General features: G+C 37.3%; 2 protein-coding genes across 2 annotated transcripts in view; both read right to left on the bottom strand.

Annotated features, from left to right (window-relative positions):
- mybpc3 (myosin binding protein C3) overlaps positions 1-16,144 on the bottom strand; it is a 35,802-nt gene extending 19,658 nt beyond the window's left edge. Inside the window, exons 1-4 of the mRNA XM_068650359.1 lie at positions 16,004-16,144; positions 2,334-2,603; positions 463-597; positions 61-138 (exon numbers count right to left, since the gene is read on the bottom strand). Of these exons, the coding sequence (XP_068506460.1) occupies positions 61-138; positions 463-597; positions 2,334-2,603; positions 16,004-16,031 (511 nt within the window). The 5' untranslated portion in view covers positions 16,032-16,144. The remainder of the gene's footprint in view (positions 1-60; positions 139-462; positions 598-2,333; positions 2,604-16,003) is intronic.
- On the bottom strand, positions 7,143-13,345 carry spi1b (Spi-1 proto-oncogene b). The gene is made up of 5 exons (XM_049718911.2): positions 12,991-13,345; positions 12,423-12,513; positions 11,444-11,640; positions 9,578-9,728; positions 7,143-8,104 (listed from the first exon to the last, which is right to left on the bottom strand). Exons 1-5 carry the CDS (start codon positions 13,030-13,032, stop codon positions 7,791-7,793), a joined length of 795 nt encoding a protein of 264 aa, XP_049574868.1. The 5' UTR covers positions 13,033-13,345; the 3' UTR covers positions 7,143-7,790.
- Positions 16,145-19,688: the final 3,544 nt, after the last annotated feature.

Raw genomic sequence — 19,688 nt, forward strand, 5'->3', positions numbered from 1 at the left:
TAGTGATCCTTCTTAGATAGAACCATTAGCGATTAAACATTTGAGTCACAAAATGCTCACCGACAGTCACCTCTCCACTTTTGGGTTTCTCTGTGAAGAGGCCAGTGAGGTCCTGTCTGGTGTCTGGAGGCTGTCCATCTATAGTACATAATCCAGTGATAGACAATAGTCAGATAGTTATTCATTGACTAGAATGAGAATGAATTGATTGTCAATAAATGTGATGCTCAAACTTACAGTGGAAAGACAAATGACAACTACTCAAGTTCCGCCATAAACGTATACTATGTATCTTTAAAATAGCTCTCATCATCAAAATAGCATCAATCAATATGTACAAATTTCACAATATAATTATAATATAATTGTAATATAATTGTAATCAACCATGTCTCGCCACCAAGCACATATTTTCAGAAAAATCTGGAAACACTTTAACCAGGAGTGGTACTGTTGACTCACCCTCTGATGGAGGGGCATCATGTGTTGGGGCAGTGGCCTCATCTTCTTTTGGTGCGGCCACAGGTGTAGCGTTCTGCTGCTCTTGTGTTACACTCGACTCTTCCGATGGAGTAACAGGAGCCTCAGCTGGAGTTTCTGTGTTGGTGTTACCATAGAAACGAGCGCATATCAGACACATTGCAGACTTACTGGCCACTTCATTCTATTTCAGGTACTTCTTTTCTTTGACCCTCTTCTGGCAAAATAAGATACAAACAGTTTGATGGGATGCAATAAAACAATACACACGTCAGAACATTTATTCCCTCGCCGTGCTTTTTCTTTGGGTGGTCTACTAATGCTGCAACCAGCCCTAATCTTTGTTGTGACTGTTTATACCACCTGTTGAGGAATATTGGTTTGTACTGTTGTATATTCTGTGTCCTTTCTATCCCTGAGTCCAAATACTGCTGCTAAAATAGAGGAATTGATTGTGTTGCAATGACTGTTAGATAATATTGAAAATAATAATAGATCGGTTTTCTATCGTGCTTTTCTTAGTACTCAAAGCCGCTTACATTTCATTTAAGAAAGAATGATGGAAGTCTTGTAAAAAGAGAGGGTTGGGAAAATTGTGCAAAAAGGAATTTAGATCCCACCAAAGCACGACAGCCTTGAGTTGCACGACCCTCAGTGGGGGCAAAATGTCAGCACATTTCATGTGTGTGGCCGTCATGAAAACCAGAATAAGGAAGTCTGCGCATACACTTGCACCCAACGTTTTACAATCATAATGAGCAAAGTAGGAAGACATTTTCAAAGGTAAAAATATATATTTTTTAACCATGTCTTTTCAAATGCTCTGTGTTAGTAATAAGTAGACGAGGCCTCATGAAGCGTCGATACGTTGGGCAAACAGTTTTGCTACTACGTAGGTCACTCTGTTGCTCGGTACGGACACCTGCTGGATCTTGCACATCATTGCATTTCAGACAACTCATATACAGTATTTAATTATCACACTGTCACTCAATGTTTGACGCTGATTTTGATTATGTTCGATAGCATCACTTGAAGGTGTTCATATGGCAAAACCAACCGAATATGTATTGTAAGGACTATGATGAATTTATTCCTCTGTCATTCTCATTTGAGTAAAAAACGTAATCAAAATTTAAACCACATGGGTAGATACACTCTCTCTTGGTACTGAAAACATTCTTCATCAGTTATGTTTCACTTTGGCCTTATATGTTATCATCCTTGGTTGGGTGACTGTTTTTCCGTGTGCTATCAGCCGTCTCTCAGGCCTATCCTAAGAGCCAGTGAAGTACTGCTTACTCATGACCAAATAATGTGCCAGTGAAAGGTCAATGTCACTGCACATGAGTGTTACAACACACAACTGTGGACGTCTTTGAAAGTTGTTTCCACCTTATCTGATCCAAGCAACAGACAAGCATTGCTCATGTATTTATTTAAAGGGGGGTATTTTAATTTCTGTATTTTACGCATGCCAAAATGTAGCATGTTCATAACCAAAACAATACCATTTCAAATAAAAATTTTAGCCGTGTAAAACTAATCCATGTTTAAATCTTTAGCTCCCAAATTTGGGGGAAAATGCACTTGCCTTCTGCTTGCTTCTCGACAACGACCAATTACAGAAAGACTGTAAGGAAAGTGGTTCTTATAGACAAGCAAACGAGGGTCTGGGGTCAACAGGGTTTATAGAATATCTTATAAAAAAGAAATCTCTGATGATATTTATCGGTTTCAAATAATGAGTAAAATGTGATTCAAACAGAAGGCAAATAGAGTAAATGAACCTTTCATTTGACTTTCAGGGTGATTTTTACTGCTTTACAGAGACCACCGCCAAAGTTTCCTACCTTTCTTAGATGGTACTTTCAGATCAAACTTGATCTTTGAACTCCCTGCAATCACAGCATAGGTATTGACATCTTCCTGGGTAACGGCTTTTATCGTGAGGGAATGCTTGTTTCCATTGGCTGCGATCTCGTATTTATTGCTGCTGGCAAGATCCTTTGTGTTGCACTGCCATCTAACTTTAACATCAGACTTCTCGGTTTCTGCTTCAAAGACCACGGAGGACCCTTCTTCTGCTTCCTGTGTCTTTGGCTTCTTGGTAAAAGCTGAAACTGAACCAAGAACATTGACATTAGGACATTTTTAATGTATAGTCTTTTTCATACCATGGACCTTTCTTGCTGGAACAAATAAGAAACCCAATATAACAATGTAAATATAACAACATAAAATAAAACAGGGTGGGGGGGCATCACTGCTGTTGTCTTCATATTTAGACAACACGTGATATTTTAGGGCGGTTTACGAACGAGGTGAATGGGTTCCATTCTTTTCCACAGTCTGTGTTCGTGTGTTAACTTGTCAGCCCCAATGAGTTTAAATATAGGATGAATGTAGTGGACTAATGAATGAGTGTGACAGGTTTAGATTGCCCCACAGTAACAGGTATCATCACAGTAGGATTATCTTGAATCTATTTTTGCACCTTTCGACTCATTGAAATACTTGTGGACCCTTGTGCCTCAGAAGCCAGGGGGTTGATTTCAATCTGGGATGACTCTACAAGAACCCTAACAATCTGAATTTAAAATTTCAACTCAAGAGCAGCCTAAATACATATTCAACATAATCACTTCAAGGCAGCCAATGTGGAAATGTACTGCATACTACATGAAAAGGTCATGATTAAAGATAATTCAAAAGAAATACAGTGGTGCATTGAGTGACAAGCAGCACTTTAGCAAATATTGAGAAATTGTCTTGAAGAGGCTTGAGCCTGTTTATTGCCTCTCCCAGTTTAGTTTCCCGTCAAACTAAACATAAGATGTAGAGAATTGCAATTTGAATGTTTGAAACAACCTTATTTCAGTGGGTGCGTGCGTGCGTGCGTGCGTGCGTGCGTGCGTGCGTGCGTGCGTGCGTGCGTGCGTGCGTGCGTGCGTGCATGTGTGTGTGGAGGGGGGGTGGCCAATGGTAAAAGTTGATTTAAACCTAACATGGAGCAAATTTAAATTTCAAGGCACCACTATATATTGAACTTTTTCCTTATTTTCACAAATGTAGTGGTAACATATCTAAGTTGGGAGGGGGTCTTGTAAGCCTACTCGATGAGTTTTGGGGTTTGGGGATACAATTTCTCACTCAGTGTCTCAGAAAGGGTAAAGCCACCCAAAATGTTGTAGTAATTGATCGTTTAGGAAAGTAAGTGTTGTTTTTTTAGGTTTATTTAGTTTTCTTGCAAGACAAGTACAAGAAATACCTTAAAAGTAAACGTTACAACATCTAATGATAAACGCTTATCTGTTAAAGCCTGTTACAGCGGTTTGACTGTGGTTAACATTGCTTAAGACACCTATGAGACAGCACACAGTCAAGCTATTTGTTCTTGCATCTCAAAAGGTTTGCGTTTAGTCGGACAGGAAATGTTCAAGTTCAGGAGTGAAGCTAACAGTTTTTACATGCAACAATTGTGTGTTCTTGAATGGGCTACACCCAATTGGAAAAACAATATTTAGAGGGTAAAAACTCACTCGTTTTTTTGACTGGCTCTGGCATCTTCCTAAAGGATGTGCTCTTCTCCACAAGGTGACTTTTTCTGCTGTCTATCTCCCTCTTTTGCCTTTAATAGCAGTGGCCCCTCCAGCGAGCACCACCTCTCCAGACACCCTAATTCCGAATCCAGTATGATGGCCAAAGAATAACAGCTGCCCCCACACGTCCCATCAAAGCTCATCCTATTCCAGCGTCACAACAGCACGTATGCAACACACATACTTGCGTACACGCACGCAGAGGCTATATTTCAACCATCATTTCCTCCAACACCTCTCCTGATTGACAGGCCTTGAGAGCAGGGGGACATGGATGCTAGGCAGCAGTTAAATTTAGAACTTCAAAAAAAGTTCCGTCTGTGTTGCCCATTTAAAACTGAATACACAGAAAACTATTTACCTGTAGCACCCATTGTCTAGTTTGATTCTATTATATTTTATTCTGTTCTGTTTACAGTTTGTCTCTGCGTTTATATTTAATATTTATATTATACAAATACATTTATATTTATATGAACTAAACTTAAAAATTCAAGAAAATAAACTGGTAAACTGTACACTTAAATCTCTCTCTTAAATCTTGATTCTATTATATTTTATTCTGTTCTGTTTACAGTTTGTCTCTGCGTTTATATTTAATATTTATATTATACAAATACATTTATATTTATATGAACTAAACTTAAAAATTCAAGAAAATAAACTGGTAAACTGTACACTTAAATCTCTCTCTCTCTCTCTCTCTCTCTCTCTCTCTCTCTCTCTCTCTCTCTCTCTCTCTGTCTCTCTCTGTCTCTCTCTGTCTCTCTGTCTCTCTGTCTCTCTGTCTCTCTCTGTCTTTGTCTCTGTCTCTCTCTCTCTTTCGCGCTCTCTCACTCTTTTTCTACGTCTCTCTCTCTCTCACTCTCTCTCTCTCTCTCTCTCTCTCTCTCTCTCTCTCTCTCTCTGATTCTCTCTCTCTAACTCTAACTCTCGCTCTGTCTCTCTCTCTTGCTCTGTCTCTCTCTCTCTCTCTCTCTGACTATCTCTCTGACTCTGTCTGTTTGTCTGTCTGTCTGTCTGTCTGTCTGTCTGTCTGTCTGTCTGTCTGTCTGTCTGTCTGTCTGTCTGTCTGTCTGTCTGTCTGTCTTGATGTTTGTGACTCTTGGACAGCCAATCAAATCAAATCTACGCATACAATCCATATTTGCAAATCCATGGTACATATCTGTGACTGCGGACTACAGATATGGATTCTTTTTCCATATTTGTTGATTGAAATATGCATTTGTAAAAGGTTTTGCTAAAATATTAGCTGCTTGTATTTGTTCTATGATAGTAAGTAGATATTCCTAATTGTTGGTTCAGTTTTTTTCATCATATTTATTTGAGGACCTCAAGTTACATATAACCTGCATGTAAAGAAACCATTGTAAGATTCCATTTACACGGCTTACTTTGATCACCCACCTACACTTTTATTCCGCACATTGGTTCACAACTGTGATCAAGGATGAGAAAAAGCCAAAACAGACAGATGACAAAAAAATGTATACAACCAACATAGGGGAATACATCAAGCTAAGTGGTCAGTGCGTCTGCCTCATAGTTCTTTCTGGCTTTGAATCTCAGCTTCAGCCTCCCTGTGTGGAGTTTGTATGTTCTTGCCGCACCTGAGCATTCTGCCTCCCTCCCACATTCCACAAACATGCATATTATATTAATTGACAACTCTAAATTATAGGCGTGAATGTGAGTGGTTGGTTGTTTGTATACACCCTGCAGTTGATTGCCTGGTATCAAGGTCTACCACGTTGCAGCCACCCAAAGTCACCTGGACTAGGCCTGAGCTCACACATGACTAATGAAGACAAGCAATAAATCAAATGCCTGAACAGACAGCTAACACGGAAAAATCTGAGTTTTGTGTTCTAACAAAATGTCTGCCGATTGCAGACCTGTTTTGCTGTGTCAGTCATTGTGATGACATGCATTCTACCTGCAATGGTATATAATGTACGTCACAATTCGACACAAAGGATTTTAGTTGTTTATTGTGGATAGGTCATATGTGGAATTGGTAGTTATATAACACAATGACATGCAACTGCTAGACTTACGCACATAATTTCTGTTCTCATTCTTGCCTTATTAACACTAATGCAAATCACATTGCACAACATGAACTACACAGCGTTGCAGTGCTTAGAATGGTGACAAAGAAAAAAATAAAAAGCTTTTGTGAACAAATAGAGGTTCTATACTTTTGGCCTCTGTTTCTCATTCATCTTCTTTGTGTTTAGTGTGGATGATATAGTGACTATGCCGATGCTGTTATATTCAAATTCATGAAGGATATGGTGGTGGACTTCAGTAGGTCCTGAGCCTGTGACTATCAACGGAGACTGTGTGGAGACCTGTAAACGTTTTGGAGTGTTGTTGGATAACAAATTACTCATACCTAAGCACTCACGCCTATGGGCAAATTAGAGTGCTTAATCAGTCTACCAAGCAGGTTTTTGACATGTGGTAGGAAACCAGAGTGCCTGGAGAAAACCCACGCAGACACGGGGAGAACATGCAAAGGGAGGGAGGTAGAATCCACCCGCACCCTCTGAACTTTGAGGTGGACATGGTAACCAGTGCGCTACCGTGCCGCCCAAACTAAAACTGTTTTGAAAAAAAAATTAACTAATAAAAACGAACAAAGTGAAAACCAATTAAAACTAAATTCAAACAACAAAACTCAAAATGAAATAAAAACGACTCTTATTAAACTATAATAGGCCTGCTACTACTGCTTGCTAATAATTATGTTTTTTTATGTCTACATCGATTCTCATACTAGTCAACAAATGTTGAATCCATGCAACTGGACTTTTGGTTTTGTTTTCTGTTTTAAAAAACTTTAGAAAATGACATGCAGTTATACAATTAGGCTAATGATATTTAATCGCTGCTCCTGTTTTAATGTGACGTGCAAGCATCGCTTTGATGTAAAAGCACAACCGCTTTAGGCAGCTTGAAAAGATCATTTAAATCAAATGTATGCTCAATTCATGCACCATTCTTATTAACAAATATGTTCACAGGTTTTCAAAAATAATTTGGTACTCCCAGTCTCATAACTGAATACATTTTTATTGCATTTTCAGTGATTCTACAGTTTCATAATATTGTACAAAAATCTTACTTTGAACAAACTTATCGGTGAATCAAGCCTGTAATGTATAGTCTTTAAATAACAGGTTACATAGTTCATAGAAAGGCATGGCCTTGTTTCCACATGGAAACTTTGCTGTACGCATACGTACTTTACCAGCTTCAGCTTTCCCATGCATGTCCTTGCATCCTAAAAATTGCTGGGTTAAAAAGTGGACCGACCCATGAAGTTTGGCCAATTTGACCCAATTTATAAAGGGATTTGACCCAACCTTATTTTGACCCAATAGTTTTTAGAGCGTGAATAGCAAGAACAATGTACATGGATGGCTGACATTGGCTACCCTAATATTTTCATTGCATTTCAATGCTGTGAGAAATAAATGTGCTGCAAAATAACAGTAAAATCTACTAAAGTCCGTCTGGACAGCTTTCATGCACCCTTAAAAATACTGTGTTAAAAACAACCCACCTTTCTGGGTCACAACAATTTATTTTTGGCTTGGCTCAAATTGATCCAACTTCTTTACAAGGAATGCTAATGTGTGAGTTCAACTGTGAGATCAACTATTAAAAGTGAACACTGCTGTTGCATCAGTCTTCTGCCTACATGTATGGCTTTCTCTCCAAATGAGTCTTCCCGAGGACCTCATCACTGAACTGGTAAGTCAGTTTCTTCTTGATCTTTTTTACCTCCCCAGTTTTGCCATAGTTGCGCAAAGCACGCGCCATCTTTTGATAGGTCATTTTTTTGCGGTTTCCCTTTTGGATTCCCCAGCGGTGTGCGAGAGCCTCCTTGTGTTTGGACGAAAATTGGAACATTCCTTTGTCTCTGTCCACCCACCAGATACTGTCCTTCATATCGCCGTTCCTTAAAAGGTCCAACAGGAACTGATACAAACGAATCTTCTTTTTGTTGCCTTTGGGAAACATCAAAAAGTGGTACAATTATTAATTCTGTATGATGCAAAACTTTGTTGCATTGACCAACTGCGTAATTTTGGAGAGAACAATAATGTGCACAAAATTCCAAGGAATACTAACAAACAATTTTTAAATGCACCCTGATTTGTTGTGTTGTTGTGACTTTTGAAGCAGTTGACTCGTTGGCATTAAATTGAAATATATGAAAACATACATCACGTGTATTTCCCAAAATCTTCGTATGAAGTCAATCAAAAAGTTTCCAATACTTTGATGTGCGTTGACATATAATTAGGTTGTAATTGGTAGCCTTATTACCGAGCAGACAAGCCCTAAAACATGCCAAATTATTTTTTAATTAAAGCGTCAACCAAGTAATTGCAATGATTTTTTTTTCAGAATTTTTTTTTTTTAAAAGGTCTCTGGTATTTGACCTTTATTTTAAACTGTGCTGTTGTCGGCAGCCTTTTGTTTCATCTTCGTCTGGTTGAGTATTTATGAGTGGCGTTGCCCAAAGCATCAACCATGTAATTGTTTTTTTTTTTTTTTTTTTTCGAGAAAAATTTTTTAATAGGTCACAGGTGTTTGATCTTTATTTCAAACTGTGCGGTTGTCGGCAGCCTTTTTTCATCTTCGTTTGGTTGAGTAATTATGAGTGGTGTTCTCCAACCTTTACCGGCAACTTAATTTGCTGTCTACATTCCAACAAGTGACGACACACTTTTATTGTGCATTCTGCCCTCTGATGGAAGAGCATTTAATTGTTCTGCCTGTCACTTTACATCACTGGCATATAAAGATGAACAAATATTTCTAAGTATTACATATTAGTTTCTGACAAATAAACAATACTGGATAATTTCCCCGATGTGTTGCGATAGACCATCTCAGGGATGCCACAGCATGGATAAATAGAGAAGATAAAGAAAACAAAGCTCAGTAGTGAGTACTTACAACAGCACTATATAAATATTGAAATATGACATCAAATAGTAAAATGTAAATTGGGTAAAACATTACGTTACAATTGTGAGTAGTGCAGTTTTAAAAAAACATCAGGTTCGTCTTCCCGATTAGACAGTAAAAAAAGAAAAAAAATAGTATTGTTCTGACACCGTTTTCAAAGTTTGATTGTAAGAAAAAGATTTTGAGAAATTGTGAAATGCCCACTGAGGTCAGAAGAAGCACTTGTGCTGTAGTCTGTAAAATGCAGTTTTCCACAGAGAGAGAGCAAAAATACAGTTTTGCCATTGGTTGTGTACTACAAACTCTTTTAAACTAAACAGCTAATACACAACATCTAACTGCATTGTGTAACTATTCAAATGATGATGAATGCTGATAAGCTGGAAGATCATCTCCATGAGGTGTGTGCCATTTTACGCAAATGTGTTTGTCATCTCAGCTCTAATACTGAATAATAGTATCTCAACAGATAATCCTGATGTATTTTGAATGGGATTTCTTACCCATCTCTCCCGGCATGACGTAAGGGACTTGTTCTCGAAGACACTCCTCATCAGACACCTCCAGGGGGGGACTTTGGCGTCCATGCTCTTCATCATCAGTGCTGTGTTGTGACACATGTGTAGGATACGCAGTCCGTGGGAAGAACGTTACCTTCAAAACAGGAAGCAGTCCCTTTGGGTACCAGTCTAATACGTCTCTAAATTAAATATTATTGTGGCATGAAAGGATCTGTTGGTTATAAGTATTTTCCAAAGTGAAATTGAAATTGACTCGGGGTGGCATTCATTCCTACGAATAAACAATGAGTCCTTAACCAAGCGAACATGCATGTTTCTAGAAGGTGTGAGGAAGCTGGAGAACCCAAATAATAGACTCAGCACAGAAAGGCCAAAGCCAAGATCTGAGTCACGTCTAGTCATATAGCCCTAACTCCCCAAAGCGTCTCAATGGGCTTGACGAGCTCACTGTTCACAACATCCCTTGGTCTAAAGCTCCCAAACCCCGACCACGCCCATGCAGACAAAAAAGCCGTTCGGACAATATATTCATTTTTAACATAGATGATTTTACAGGCGTGTTGACCCATTCTGCACAGTGCCGCCTCAATTATTGCAAAGCTGTTTGTCACCATAATAAAGCAAGGCTGTAGATTTTATCAGTGGTGTGTCAAGAACCATGTATGTTGATTCTGCGTGTTGTGTTCTCATATTTGGTAGGATTAGTTCATCAACATTTAGCGTCCAAGTCTGGCTACTTTGCCTGTTCATATTAAATAATTGCTAGAACATTACGTTCTGCCCATTTTTTTTTTTGTCCAAGGGACCACCATTATAATCAAGAAGCAACTCGGGGACCACTGTTTTGGCAGAATATTTCATTTTGCGCCAGAGGAGGCTCGACCTATACAGGCTACTTATTTGCCTTTATGTCTAATTTGGGAATCTTAGCTCCAGTTGACATAATTTGGATGGGTAAATGATTCACAAAATAGCTGGAAAATGAATCACGTCTAAATAATAAATACATTTTATTTTTAAAATTGTAACAATTATTTTACATTTCCAATTTCACGAATCACGTGCAGTACCGCCCCGGACCACTAGAGAGCCGCGGACCACCGGTTGACAATCACTGATTTAAAACACATTTTAAGACAAAAAACTACTTGTTTATAAAGTGGAAGAAAATTAAATAATTGGTGCCACAAAATCAAAATTCCTCAACACATTAAATGATTTTTCTACATTCTATTATATTTACCAGATTGAGAAGTGATTAACAAATCAAGGCTTTAGACATAATTTTTTTTATCTGAAATTTTGTTTGCTAATTTGCAAAAAGTAAAAACTTCAACATTCACACAAAAATGGAGTGTTGATTATTTTCTTCTAACTTGATAAAATTTGTTAATAGACAAAAAATATCTTCATTGAAGCCACGGTGTCATATTGCTGTAATGCATCCTTCACTTAACTTTTGTAAGTAATAGTTGTTGTAAAAATAAAAGTTTCAAGCATCCATAATGTAACACATAAGTTAATGGACAAAATTAAATTTGACTCAATTCCAGAATGTCCTTTCAGAATGAAGTCAAATTGGGAATTTTTAGGGGTATTGTGCAATCCTATTCTTTCCTGCTTTTGTTATTTAGCAATAGCCGTCTAAAGAATTTACCGATGGCTTTGTGCAACCAGTATTAATGAGCATGAATGTATACAAATAATCCATCTTCATGAATGACTACATAAATTCCCAAACAGATGAATGATGAATTTCCAGCAACTTGTTTTTCAAGCTCTCTCATTCATAGAATCAATTTCTTGTTTTTATTGAGAGTATACTGATTCGGTACCAGAGGGACTTACTGGTTGCTGCAACATATGAGAATGTACCCCAAGGTTTGGATCCAGTAGATTTTCTGGATCATAGCGCATGACCTCGTGTCGGATAAGACCGGGCGGGTGCAGAGACTGTACACTTTGCAACTCTGTGAAGTTTGTCTCTTGAATATTTTCAAACTCAATTGGGTATACGTGAGTATGAGAATGATAGTCCCAGTGATCTAATGAGAGAACACAAGGAAACATTAGATTACAACAGACAGAGTGAAAACAACACAATGCTTTATTCAGTCAATGAGATTTTAGTCGGAATAAGGACAGTTGAATTATATTAGGAAACTATTACCTATTGCAGTTGTCGAAACATTTTTCTTAATTAATGTGACCATTTTCAAGTTATTCCTCCTATTATTTTTCTTGACTGGATTTTGATACACAGCCACTAATGTAATTATGAAATATCAAAGCTATAAAAACTAAGAAAAAAGTATTGTCAGAAAATTTATTGTTTACGTCATTATTACTCACTTGCTTTAAATCTATGCAAAATTAATTGTATCAAATAATAATTATTCAGAAATATTTTTCCCCCAACACATCGACAAGGGTCTATTCGCTTTATTTTCTCCATTAAGCCTGTTTTGGTGGAATATTCAAAACTGTTGCTACCAAGAGAATGTCAACGAAACCCCATGGGGCAAAATTTGTTCTATGTCTGTAGTTAGAGTGGCCCAAAAAATAGCATCTGTTTCCTGTGCGCTTCAGCTGCACACATTGTATTTGCCTTAAGTACACGGCAAAATAAAAAAATAAAAAAACAATTACTCCTTACGTCTCAATGTTTTATTTCTAATTCATTGAATCAAATTTATTCAAAATATTTTAGATCGCATAATATTGTATATTTGTCCAAGCCTTATTGGTTAACTTTCAGAATAACGTAACATATCACATCCAACCGTTAAAAAGACAGAAAGACATGAAATGCTCGAGTAAAACTGACCTGCCTGCATCTCTGTATCCAGAACATATGGACTATAATAATCTGGAATTTGATGTCTGTAGATCTCTGGATCATATGTTTCTTCAGAGGACTATAAGAGCACATTAAAATATAACAATCATGAATGAAACAAATTGTTGAACCATCACAGACAACAAAGCAAATTTGTAGACAATATATTTTAAATAAATGTATTAATCGCACATTCACAAACCATATTTAAATATTTTGATTGGGTAAAATGTTAACTATATGTATGTACAAATATTTACTTAAATAAAATACAAATGAGGATTTTTTTTTGGGCCACTGCCATTCTGAAACTTTCAAGAACCTTAAAGTTTCGTTTTCGTCTGTAGTTTGAAAGGGCTGTTAGAGTTGGCATCCTGTCTACTAATGAACTCAAACACATAGTAATTCATCAAACATGACATGAGAGGCCAAAGCCTTTTCTCTTACATTTGTGGATAAGAAAATTCAGGGTTTTAGAAAAAAATTAAAATGTGTATATATTTTATTCTAAAAATGTCTTGACGCTTTAGAAGATAATAATAATGATAATACTTACAGGTGCAATGAGATAACTCTCCATTCTGTAGGGATGCAACATGGGGGCTTCTTCTCCAACGAGTGGGCTCAAAGACACCTTGCGGACCAAAAGCTCTCACAACCTTTCAAAACCTTTGCAGCACCATTGCACAATGTTTCAAAATTTCCTCTCATTTAACGATAACCAAAACATGTCCCTCTGTTGCTCTTATTTTATAGTTAACGCTACCGAGCTGAATCAGTCCAAGAGACCATCAGTGGGATCAAATACAAATAGAAAATAAGCATAGGCTCACTGTTTGCCTGTGAAAAAGGAACTTTTAACTTCTGTAAATTGGTGTGGGTGGGAGCAACAGAGTGTGTCTACTGCTTCAGGGGAGCCCGCAAAACTTCACATTTATCACCAGCACTATATTGTCGCCTCCCTTGGTGGCCAATCATCAGTGACCGTGTCGACTAAACGCATCGCCCATTCATGGGCCACTTTGCCGCTACAATGATTGAAGTCAAATGCCAAGTCAAAAGTGTAGTTTTGTTAATTTGTAAATGAAATAGCTTTTCTTTTTGCCATGTTGAATATTATTGGTGTAAAAGTGTACCTGCTGTATCATCCATGTTGTTTTGGTCATTTATCAAATGGCACCTGCATTGAAAATGGGATTTATTTAATACGTTTGGACTAGGTTGACAATGTCGTTGCATCCAAGTCTGATTTCTGTAGCAACATAGCAAACAATAGCGAAAAATGTCTGACTGAGAGTGTGCATTGTGTAAGACTGGCCAATGTTGTAAAAATCTCTATCAGCCGACTTTTCCAGTTATCGCAAATTAAAAATTGATAAAACATGAAAGAGAAAGCAACAACTGCTACATCTTATTCCACACTTAAACTTTATTGCCTTTCTTTGACCTTAATTTTCCTCCCTATACGATGTCTTGCAAATTAGAATTTCACCCATGGGATCACACACATACCCGCACGTGACTGGAAGATAAGATGAAGCAACAGTATCAGTTTTGGAGGTTCTGATTATCACAAAGGAGATACAGGGGTTTAAAAAAAAATGCCAAAGGAGGATATAGCCCCTGCTCGCTACCTCCTTTTCACAAAGAAACATGCATAACTTGACTTGTGAGGATGTCACACCAAAAGACTGATAACCACTTTCTCAGCCATCGACAATTAGACCTTCCATTTATTCCCTTAAGCAATGAATAGAGGTCTGCTGACCTGGACGCTATTTTAATAAGCTCAATATTTGTTTTTCATTATCTGTTTTGTATAGTTTTTGTACTGTTTGTTGTCTGTGATATTATTGTGCTCCAACGAATACGAGTACGGTTGCTGGGTTTTCTCATTTAATGTCCCTTACATTATACAAGGATGTCGGTGCGATATTAATTCGTGCTAAAAAGAAACGCTCATCATTGGCGCAGTCTCTAAAAAATGTCATCTAGTTTGTGGAAATCAAATTTATTAAGTACGCATTGTGACAAAGCAAAATGCTGAATGTAATATTTTATACTAATATTTAAAACTATTACTGAGTGCTTCATCTCTAACTAAATTAATTCAGAATGGAATACCTTTTTGGGTCTTTCTGGAAATCTTAGGCCTTATTAGCTGATGACAATCGGAACAGAAGATGTAAAAGTGGCGTCTTAACCTCACTTTGCATTTCGCGTTTATCAGAGAAAATATGTGTGCATACAATTATGCAAGTGTGTGCAAATTTTATTGAGTATTCATGCAAAACGGCTGGTTGGTGCAGTTATGTAAGTCCGTCATGTACGCAAGTGTGCATGCGTAAAATCTCACTTCGTTTCTGCATTTTACGCTGATGACCTGCCCCGCGAAAACCAAAAAAATAAAAAAACTGTCTGTAAAATTGTTGGAAAGACTCCCGTTGCGTTATTAAAACAGCCAGAACTCTTTGAAGGGCCGACGAATGGATATAATCAAACAAGTTTGTCTACTTCCCTGTAGTGGCACATGTTTGTCACGTGCCCTATGTGGCTTGAGCTGGTCTGATTGGAGTTTTAAGTTTAATAACCTTTCCACTTTGGAGGGTGGTTTCAAATTTGTTTGTATTCATTCCCTCAAAATGCCATCTCTGTCCAAACAAAAAGCAGGTTCCAAGAGATTTTCTTTTGTAGATTTTACTCACCAGTGTCATTTTATAAATGGGCCTTTATTTATATTACCATTAATAAGTGTGGCATGTACTATAATTGCATCCAAAGGGCAATATAGATTTCATCTTTCCAGGGTGCTTGATGTACTTCAACCTCCAAAGTATAGGAGAATATGCAGTATTACCATATTATAGGCTTGCTCCTCCCTCAACACATATCTGGTATTAAGGTATATGAAAGATTTACATTTTACACAACACCCTGTCATCATTGGAATTGTGGTTTGAATAATTTATTCTGAAAAATCACCTTTATGGCTATGGACATGCTGGCCTCCATATGTATATATATTTTTTTGCAGCTTCCAGGAATTGTGTATAGAGCCTTGCCAAGTCAATGCCACACCTGCTGTCTGCCATCTGTCCAGTACGGGGTAAATTGGGATTCATCTGTGAAGCGACCACGACTCCAAAGTAACAGGCGAGTGGGGGCAATGTCCACGTGATTAAGTGACATACTACAATCAGGTTAAACCAAGATATAGCCATCCCCAATGAAGGTTTCTGACTGTAGAAAATAAAGTATTTCTGTTTATTCAAATGTTTGGGGTGGCGGACCTGGGATGTCTTGGTTGAATGTCGTCTAAGTTTGTGAAGCCTCTCAAATGTACCGACAGCCTCACTAAAATGATGTCTTGCACACCAAGGAACACTTTTAGCAGCATCTAGACATGACTCAGATGTCAGCTGAATGGATCATTTTATCATGTGCTCACTTGAACAATTTTTATCACCTTTATGAAGAAATTTCATATATGAAGTACGGAGAAGCAGTTTGGCTTTTAAAGGGACATCTTTTTGCAATCATGAATTTGGAACAAATTTATTGGTACATACTTGATATTATGTGGACCTTCGGGTGCATAATTTGGGAATTATGATGGCCTCAATATAACAGCAACCTCGTGGAAGATTTCTGTTGGTGCTCCATATGTGAGTCATCATGGCTTCTGACATACTTTGCAGCACAAAACTGCTGATAAGTCCCTCTAAAGAAACAACTGAAAAGTCCAACATTATAGTTTAGAGAATTGGAAACATTCTATAAAGCATACAGGTTACATTTTTTCAAGTACCACAAGATCAATTCAGGTAAAAAAAAAATTATCCACAGTGCTTTACAGGGTTCAATAAACACATACAGTTTTCCAATAAAAAAGATGTCACTGATAATAAGTAGTAACCGGTAATAAGAAAACACACAAACACATTAAATAGTCTAATTTTAACTAAATGTAAAATCATACAAGTCCATCCATAGCAATATCTTAAATGTAATGTTCCCTTGTAATGTGTTTTCTGCAGTGCACAACCACAGAGGCATAAAAGCAAAATGAGGAACTGGAAACTTTTCTTTCGGATTTGGTTCTATGAATGTCTTACAATAAATCGATGTACATGTCACAGTGGTAGGATGATCCTGACTTCAAATAAGAGTTGGATGTCTCGTTAGTTTTTTTCTCTGTTGTAGAAGGGAGGAAGCAAAAACAAATAAAACATATTGGGTTTTACAGAAAGCACGTTTTGTATAATTAGAATAGAAAGTAAAAAGCATCCAACAGAGCGTGACAATAATCAAAATTATAAGTATAAAGAATACGACAACAGAAAAATCTAATTGTAGTGACACATTTGGTGCTCAGTTCTACCAATCTGAAAGAAATGTACATTAAGAAAACAAAACTGCTAGCACTACTACTACTACTACTACTACTACTACTACTACTACTACTTTTACTCCTACTAACTACTAATATGTAATATGTACTGTAAATTAAAAAAAATATTCATACAAAGGATTATTATTCAGTGTGAATATAACAATGGCTTGTAACAATATAGTACATCTAAGGCATAGGTGTCAAACTCAAGGCTCGGGGACCGGATATGGCCGACCACATCATTTTATGTGGCCCACGAAGACAAATTGTCCATTGACTTCATGTGTCAGGACTGAAATTGTCTTCACTTTTTAAAAAAACTGAAATATTGCTAGCAATTTTTATTACATTCATCTTTTTAAAATATTTGAAGAGTTTTTACTAGTCTGTGATTTCAAAACTAGTTATTCATCAGTTTGTTGTGTAGCCTATACTGTTCATGAATTTATTAGGGAGGACAGTCATGAAGGACCTTACTACGATGCGGCCTGTGACAAAAAATGAGCTTGACACCCCTGATTGAAGGCAAAGCACTTTGTTACCTTCCACAAAGCTCAGTGACATCAAAACATTTCATATACATTACAATCTGTGCAAGTGTCACGATTTGTTAACAAGATGTTCAACATAGGCCTAATATATGCTCAAAGCGTTTCGTTTATAATCCAAGGTTATTGATCCTTCAGCTTCTTCCTCGACCTTAACTCCAACACAAAATGTGGCATTTAAAGTTTGTATAATGGATTACAGTTTTTCAAACACACTGTAACTTACTCACGGACATGATTGTAACTCTGCAGCAGTAGCTGTGACCAAGCATTATTTTCTGGTTTGTTCTGTAAAATATGTACTTCTCCGTTTTCAAGTATCAAGATTAAGCTCTCTGATTGTTGCGCCATACAAACAGTTAAAATAGCTTGTGTGTTACCACAAGAGTGGGGGCCAGTGTGGAGGTGTCAAGGTTATCACAAGTTTAGCATGTACTTCATTATGATGATGATATGCAGCGAGTAAATTCCAGATACGAACATTTGGTCCGTTACAGCAAGTGACAGGAATGCCTATCTATTATCTAGTGACAGGAATGTCTATCTATTATCTATTCATCCATCCATCTGTATTGTCTTTTCTTAAGTTATTTGTTTTGTTTTCAACTCTCAGCCAACAAATGTATACTCAAATGTCTTACCTTTAAGTGGGGTCTAACAGTTTGGCCCTCTTGCCTGAAGTGGCTTGTCGGATTGTTTGCTGCTTGAACATGAAACAACATATTCTAACTCAATAGATTGTGTTTGATTAGTTTCCATCAAGGTTCAGGCAGCTGCTACTGTTGGCACAAAAATATTAGTGTTTGACTTCAGAAGGACTGTGTTAGCGTTTTTACGTTTCACCGCAACACTACATTTAACAAAGTCAGATTGTCAAAATAAAAAAGACGTCAGTTTTGCAAGCGTAAGCGACATTGCATTGAGAAATGAAGACAGCCTATCATTCTTAGTCATAGTCAGTATTAGGGTGGCTTAGCTTGTCAAAGAAACTGGAAAAAAATTCTACACTGATATAGAGATATATGTCTACTGTTTCTATTGGTGTTTCTTTGATGTGTCAAACTCATAAGATGTTTTTATTTTCATTTTGCAAGGACTCTAATTTACATCCCCAATATTCATGAATTTTAAGAAAATCTCAAAATGGATAATCTAGTTTGAGTACACAAGGAATTTGAGGCCTCTTATGCAGTAATGGCTCTTAAAAGTCTCACTTTGTAATTGTCAACTGACTGCAAAATTGCAAAACCCATGTAGCTGACATCAACAGTTTCTATCACGGACATTCGGAGTCTCCCGTGTTGGCGTTTCAGAAGCTTGCTGCACAGGATCACGAGATTGTGCCCACACAAGTTTGCGTAGGGGAATGACACGCATGACCACTGACTGTGGAAAACAGGATACAGGCAACGTCGCAACAGGAAGTGTTGCGCTCCTCCTCTGCAGAACATCAGTTTAGCCAGACTGAGATCTGGTTGATGTCTAAACTCTGAAAATTCTGTGGTAGTGCAAATATTTCGTAATCACCTTCACTCAACATTGTTTCTTGAGAAATGCAGTTGAAAAATAACCTCTTTGTTTGTTGAAAGCATATAAAAGCCAGAGTTAACATCACATTAGCATTAGATTTTAATCATAGAAATATTTATACTTTTGTCACTGCTTGCCCAGCAATATCAAACCTGCAGTTAAACCTACTTGAAAATTGTCTCAGTGTGACACTAATGATTTAATGACTCCATGGTGCTTCGTGAATTAAAGAAAATGCCCTTTGATTTTTGATTATGATTCAGTGTTTGACTTCTAAGGCAACCCAGTTTTTTCTGTCAAATTTAGCAATGCATTCTACATAGCAACTTTAAATTTAATCTATCTGCATTCGTCACTCATATTATCTCAAATTGGGTGTTAATAATCATTAAAAGTACGATGATATGCAAGTGAAACAAGAACCAAAAATAGCTCGGAGGTAATAGTGTAAACGATCATAAAGTGATTAAGCTGCAGGTTAAACACAGCTCAGATGTGGTCTTTGGTAAATAGTATTTCAAATATATAGTGGTCACCACTTGTATAGAGATATGTCACCACTTTGTGATATTCGACCATAGAATAGACAGTAATACTAAAACATTAGCATGTCCCTCAAAGGTAACGCCCACGGTCGCCCTTAAAAGCAAAACATATTTGGTCTTACCAGTTTGCTGTGTAAATCATCCAGTGGTCAGTGGCTACACTCCCATAAAAGTCACTTGGTTAACTACGAGAAGCAAATTGCCAAAGGTGGTTGAAAAATGCAGCTTTCTATATATC

Source organism: Syngnathus scovelli, chromosome 4 (genome assembly GCF_024217435.2).
Source record: "Syngnathus scovelli strain Florida chromosome 4, RoL_Ssco_1.2, whole genome shotgun sequence".
NCBI classification, from domain to species: Eukaryota; Metazoa; Chordata; class Actinopteri; order Syngnathiformes; family Syngnathidae; genus Syngnathus; species Syngnathus scovelli.